Here is a 6,370-nt window from a genome sequence, read left to right as displayed (position 1 = left end):
CTGCCTCTGCCTCCCAAGTGCTGGGATTAAAGGCATGCGCCACCACACCTGGCCTTATTTTTATTCTTATAGTATTTTAATTTTTTTATCATTTTTAAACACATTCTTATGAAGGAAAGTTGAATAATTTTCTGTGTTCTTTAAACCAGAGATATCAAAGCAGGAAATATCCTTCTGACAGAACCAGGCCAAGTGAAACTTGCTGACTTTGGATCTGCTTCCATGGCCTCCCCTGCCAATTCTTTTGTGGGAACACCATATTGGTAAGAATAGTCTTATCTGGTATCAGTGGTGATTATACTTTCTAAGATATTATTTTCCTGAAAATAAACTACCATTTTTATACTTAATTTTAAATATAGATTTGAAGGTTTGCCTTTGCAACTACTTTTTTGTCTTTTCCTTTTTTATTCATCTTTTTATCCTTTCCAAATTTACTTTCCTATTATTTCTGTGTATTGTGTATTAGGTATGGGTGTGAAACATTGCTAATATTCAAATAGAGGAAATAGACATGCCATATAAACTGTAACAAATTTTCTTTAAATTTTCTTTTTAAAATAAATTTTGAAGTTTGTGTCTTTGAATGTAAGCCATATGTATTGGGGTGATCTTGTAGACCAGAAGAGGGTGTCAAATCTCTTGTAGCTGGAGTTGCAGGTGATTATACAGAGGAGCCTTGTGATGTGGGTGTTAGGAACGAAGCTCAGGTCCTCTAGAAGAACGGCAAGTGCTTAGTACTGTTTTGTCATATCTGCTGCAGCAGACAGTTTTTCGCGTTGCTCCTTAATGATTTGAAACTACAGGCATCCCCGCTCTTTTTGCTTTTGTTTTATAAAAACACATTTACTTTGTATCATCATTACATATAGACTGGTTGTTGAATTGGAGGAGTTTTGCTGTTTTTAATTTTCTGCTTGTGTATATAAAAATAGAAGTGTGATGAGATATTTCTTCCCAGTTACCCATTAACCTTACCACAGGCTTAGTTCTACCCTCCATACTCTTATTTCTTTCTATTCAGTTAGTTTTATGAAATTCTAGTTATTGTCTGCTCTGGACTAGGAGTAATTTCATATGTATCTGGAAATGAAAATATGTAGGAAGTAATATTTTAGATAGTTAAACTTCCATGTGCTATCTTTGTATATTCTGAAAATAGTACCTTTGTTCTACTGCATCCTCTTTCTTTTCTTTCTTTTTTTTTTTTAAGATTTATTTATTTCATTTATGAGTACACTGTAGCTGTCTTCAGTCACACCAGAAGAGGGCACCAGATCTCATTACAGATGATTTTGAGCCACTATGTAGTTGCTGGGAATTGAACTCAGGACCTCTGAAAGAATTTTTTTTTTTTTAAAGATTTATTCATTTATTATATGTAAGTACACTGTAGCTGTCTTCAGACACTCCAGAAGAGGGCGTCAGATCTTGTTACAGATGGTTATGAGCCACCATGTGGTTGCTGGGATTTGAACTCTGGACCTTTGGAAGAACAGTCGGGTGATCTTACCCACTGAGCCATCTCACCAGCCCAAGCAGCCAGTACTTTTAACTGCTGAGCAATGTCTCCAGCCCTGCATCCTCTTTCTTATCTATGTTTGAAATCTATATTTTGTAAAGGAAAGATATCCTACAGTGGTAACATTACTCTGGGATGTAAAGTCTCAAAAGCATACTAGAGAAAAATTTTGTGACAGTCCAATTTCCTCTTTTTTTTTTTTTTTTTTTAAGATTTATTTATTTTATGTATGTGAGTACACTGTCACAGTCTTCAGACACACCAGAAGGTGGCGTTACTGATGGTTGTAATGTAAGCTACCATGTGAACTCAGGACCTCTGGGAGAGCTCTTAACTGCTGAGCCCTCTTTCTAGCCCGACTGTCCAATTTCTAAACATTAAAGGGCTAGGATTCAATTTTATGGATAGGCCTTGTGTCTTCCTTTGCATTTCAGGTAAAAAAACAAACAAAACAAGACAAAATAAAAAAACCAACCCAAAAACCTGACCGTGTTTGTTGCTTATGGTGAAATTTAGTATTTAAAAGAAATACTAGAATTTTGTAATAAAACCCTGATCTGGGATGGTCCCTTTGGAATGCTGTTACATGATTGTGACAAATGGTGAGAATGGGTCTCATTTTCTGAGCACTGATAAATACATACCTTTTAATTTGTTTCTTACTGTAACAATTTTTATGGTTATAAATGTTGCCTGGGATTCAAATCAATGTTGTTTATGTTGATGGAACTTAAAGTCTCAAACTTTAAGTTAATTGAATATTTATTGTATGTTTTAGGATGGCCCCAGAAGTAATTTTAGCCATGGATGAAGGACAGTATGATGGCAAAGTTGATGTATGGTCTCTTGGAATAACGTGTATTGAATTAGGTAAGCACTGGTTTTTATTATTAGGGATTAACTTTTTTGTTTTTTTTTATTTTGTTTTGTTTTGTTTTTGAAACAGGATCTCACTGTGTAGCTTTGGCTGGCCTACAACTTGCTCTGTAGGCCAGGATGGCGTCAGATTCATAGAGCTCCACCTGCTGCTGCCTTCTGAAAGTTAAGATTAAAAAATGTGCCGGGTGATGGTGGTGCACGCCTTTAATCCCAGCACTTGGGAGGCGGAGGCAGGCAGATATCTGCATTTGAGGCCAGCCTGGTCTACAAAGTGAGTTCCAGGACAGCCAGGGCTATACAGAGAAACCCTGTCTTGGAAAAACAAAAACAAACAAACAAAAAGATTAAAAAATGTATGTCACCATACCTAGCTGAATTAAATTTTGAATATGTGTTTTATTTCAATTAATATGTTAAATTATAGTTTTATCTTAGATTTCAATTTTTTTTTTTTTTTTTTTTTTGGTTTGTTTTTTACGAGAAATATCAGTTGAAGTGATATACAGCTCTGTAGGTAGAATTTCTGCCTAGAATGAAGCTCTGGGTTTGATTCCCCAGAACCATATAAAACTAATAATGAGACAGGATAATCAGAAATACAAAGTTATCCTGAGCTTCATAGCAAGTTTGAGCCTGTTCTATACTACAAAACCCAGACGAGAAAAGAATAGAAGTCACTTGAATCTTCCAAATTGAAGACCTCATTAATACTGTAAATGGATGTTATTCTTTCAATCATTCTAAATATCTTCAGTGGTCCTTACCTCTTTCCTCATGGTACTAGTCTTATGGTCCTTGTGAGATACCTCCTAGCCAGTGAACCAGTCATGCTAACCTAGTGTTGTGGACGTCATACTCAAATGAATGTAGTATTGAGTTCCTGTAACATAGTGTGTGAAATCAGAAATTGATGAAAAAGTCCAGTGTGGAGATTAAAAAGATCCAGTAGAGTTACTAAAGCATTCGTTTCTGGAGATGGCTTAGATTTATCATGGATCAAAGGAGATAGGGAAGTACAGATTTAGTGGCCATAGAGGCAATTTCTATTTTGGGTTAACCAAGTATAATGGTAGAGCCTAATAAAAATGATGAAAGTTTTCCTAATGAGGTGTTCCTCACAGTAGAGAAGAGAACTGGTTTGGTTGAGGTGTCAGACAAGGAAAAGTTATTCTCACTGTGTTTGGAATGGAATGGAGGCTTGGCAGAGTGTAGCACGATACCATGATTACATTTAAAAGCAGCTATCAAGTAAACATTAAAAGCTTGATATGCTGGTTTATGCCTATAGTCAAGTACTTGGGAGGCTGAGCTAAGAGGAGTGCCATAATTTCTAGGTAAGCCTGCCCAGTAGAATGAGACTAATAAGGTGGAGAGAAGAGAAAGGGAGGGGGGAGATGACAGGAATAAAATTGATCATTGTTAAAGTTCAGAATAACAAATACTGTGGTTGGGGATTGGAATTTAAGATGAAATACTGAAATATTTTCCTTTGGTTTTTGTTCCTTTGGTTTTGTTTGTTTTTTTCAGACAGTGTCTATGACTATCCTGGAGTTTATTTACAGTGTATACCAGGCTGCCTAAGTCTGCCTCCTGAGTGCTGGAATTAAAGCCATTCACCACCACACTCACTTATTATTTTCAATAATGATGTAGAAAGAAATATAATTGTGTTTTGTATATCTCTTACATTTATGCATATGTTCTTTAATTTTGTCCATTGAGAATATGTAAAATTGGGCCAGAGAGTTAACTTGCTCTTAAGAGCCCTTGGTGCTTTTATTGAGAACCAAACCTCAACTCTTAGCCTCCTCACATCATATGTCTTAGAACTACTTGTAATTCCAGCACCAGGGGATCTGACACCATCTGGTATCAGTGGTTGTCTGCACGTATTTGTTCTGTCAAAGGGTAGCTCTGGGAGAGTCTTTTCTCTACTTATGTGGGTTTTGGGGATTTAACTCAGGTCATCAGGTATGGTGCTTTCATCTAGTGAATCATTTCCCCCAACTTTCACCTTTTAGAATGTAGAAATGGGAATAATCTAAACTCAAACAGAAAACATAATAATAAACAAAGATCAAAGTAGAAACTCAGTAAAGCAGAAAATTGAAAAAATAGAAAGTCTAATTCTTTATGAAGATCATGTAAAATTGATAAATCTCATTTAATTTAGGTTAGAAAAAGAAGATGCAAATCTCTAATATTAGGAGTGAAAGAAGCTAGGTGGGATAGCTTACATTTATAATCCCAAAGTTTAGGAAGCTGAAGGTAGGTAGAGCCTTACCAGGCTGGCCATACATGATGAGTTCTAGGATAGCTTGGACTGGCGAGTGAGACATTGTCTACAAAACAAAACCAAAGGGAGGAACTGTGACTGAGAAGTAATAATTAGTTTTGATTATTAAAAGTAGATACCAATAGCAGTTAAAGCTCATATCAGTTTTGGGAATCCAACATCTTTTGATTTCTGTAGAATACTCGTGTGTGTGTGTGTGTGTGTGTGTGTGTGTGTGTGTATACATATATATGTAATTTTTTAAAAAAGATTTCTTTATCATTATAATAAATACACTGTAGCTGTCTTCAGATGTACCAGAAGAGGGCGTAAGATCTCATTATGGGTGGTTGTGAGCCACCATGTGGTTGCTGGGATTTGAACTCGGGACCTTCGGAAGAGCAGTCAGTGCTCTTACCTGCTGAACCATCTCGCCAGCCCCTATATATGTAATTTAAAAGTAGCAATAGAGTGCCTGGGAAGATGCCTCCATGGAGAAGAGAACTTGCTTTGTAAACATGGTCTGAGTACAGATTCCTGGCACTTAGCATGCCGTAACTAGGAATAGCTAGCTGTACATGCCTATTATCCCAGCACTGGATGGGAGAAACAGGCAAATACCTAGAACTTGCCACAGACAGTTGAGTTTCTAGTTCAGTAACAAACCCTGTGTTAGGACAATAAGGAAAAAGCAATACAGGAAAACACCAGTCCATATGCAAAGGCATGCATAACCACATGCACTGTCCCTAAAATATATAGAAATAGGAACTTTTTTTTTCTCTGTCTAAATTTGAGAACTCAGTAAACCGAAGGCACAAATGATTAAATATAGTAACTGGGCAATGGTGGTGGCAGTGCATGCCTTTAATCTCAGTACTCAGGAGGCAGAGGCAGGTGGATCTCTTGAGTTTGAGGCCAGCCTGGTCTACAGAGCAAGTTCAAGAAAGCCAGATCTGCAAAGAGAAACCCTGTCTCAAAAAACCAAACATCAAATAAACCAAAAACAAACCAACATAGAGCACTATTGGGGCTTTAGGATAAAACAGTGAGGTTTGGTATCAAATGTCTTTTTCACAGATGGCATAATTTAATAATTAGGAGGCATAAATTAATACATACTGTGTGGTTTTTAAGAAAATGTTCTTGTATATGGAAGTGTTTAGGGATGGTGGGCCGTTAGAGCAATAGTTTATTCTCACTTGATTCATACAGAGAAGTTCTTTGTAGTCAGGCATAGTAGTCCACACCTTTAAACCCAATACCTGAGAGGCAGAAGCAGGTGGGTTTTGGGGATTTGAAAATCAGCCTAGTCTATAGAGCAAGCTCCAAGAGGACATCAGGGCTATTCAGAGAGACCCTGTCTCAAAAAACACAAAACCAAAAAGGCCTTTCTACAATTTTTTATTAAGTTTAAAGTTGTTTTCAAAATATGTTCTTAAAAACTTGATCAATAGGGCTCGAGAGATGGTTCAGCAGTTAAGAGTACTGAATGCTCTTCCAGAGGTCCTAAATTCAATTCCCAGCAACCACATGGTGACTCAGAACCATCTATAATGGGAACCGATGCCCTTTTTTGATGTATCTGAAGAGAATGCCAGTGTACTCATACAAATAAAATAAATCTTGTTTTTTTATTTTTTTGTTTTTCGAGACAGGATTTCTCTGTATAGCCCTGGCTGTCCTGGAACTCA

At 36.8% G+C, this 6,370-nt stretch overlaps 1 protein-coding gene across 2 annotated transcripts in view; it reads left to right on the top strand.

Annotated features, from left to right (window-relative positions):
* Positions 1-6,370, top strand: part of Taok1 (TAO kinase 1) — a 91,776-nt gene that overhangs the window by 48,018 nt on the left and 37,388 nt on the right. For both annotated transcript variants that reach the window (XM_021213125.2, XM_029546656.1), the window contains 2 exons: positions 150-263; positions 2,301-2,392. In XM_021213125.2, the coding sequence (XP_021068784.1) occupies positions 150-263; positions 2,301-2,392 (206 nt within the window). The remainder of the gene's footprint in view (positions 1-149; positions 264-2,300; positions 2,393-6,370) is intronic.

This window comes from Mus pahari, chromosome 14, assembly GCF_900095145.1.
Source record: "Mus pahari chromosome 14, PAHARI_EIJ_v1.1, whole genome shotgun sequence".
NCBI classification, from domain to species: Eukaryota; Metazoa; Chordata; class Mammalia; order Rodentia; family Muridae; genus Mus; species Mus pahari.
This window is presented reverse-complemented; position numbering and strand designations above follow the sequence as displayed.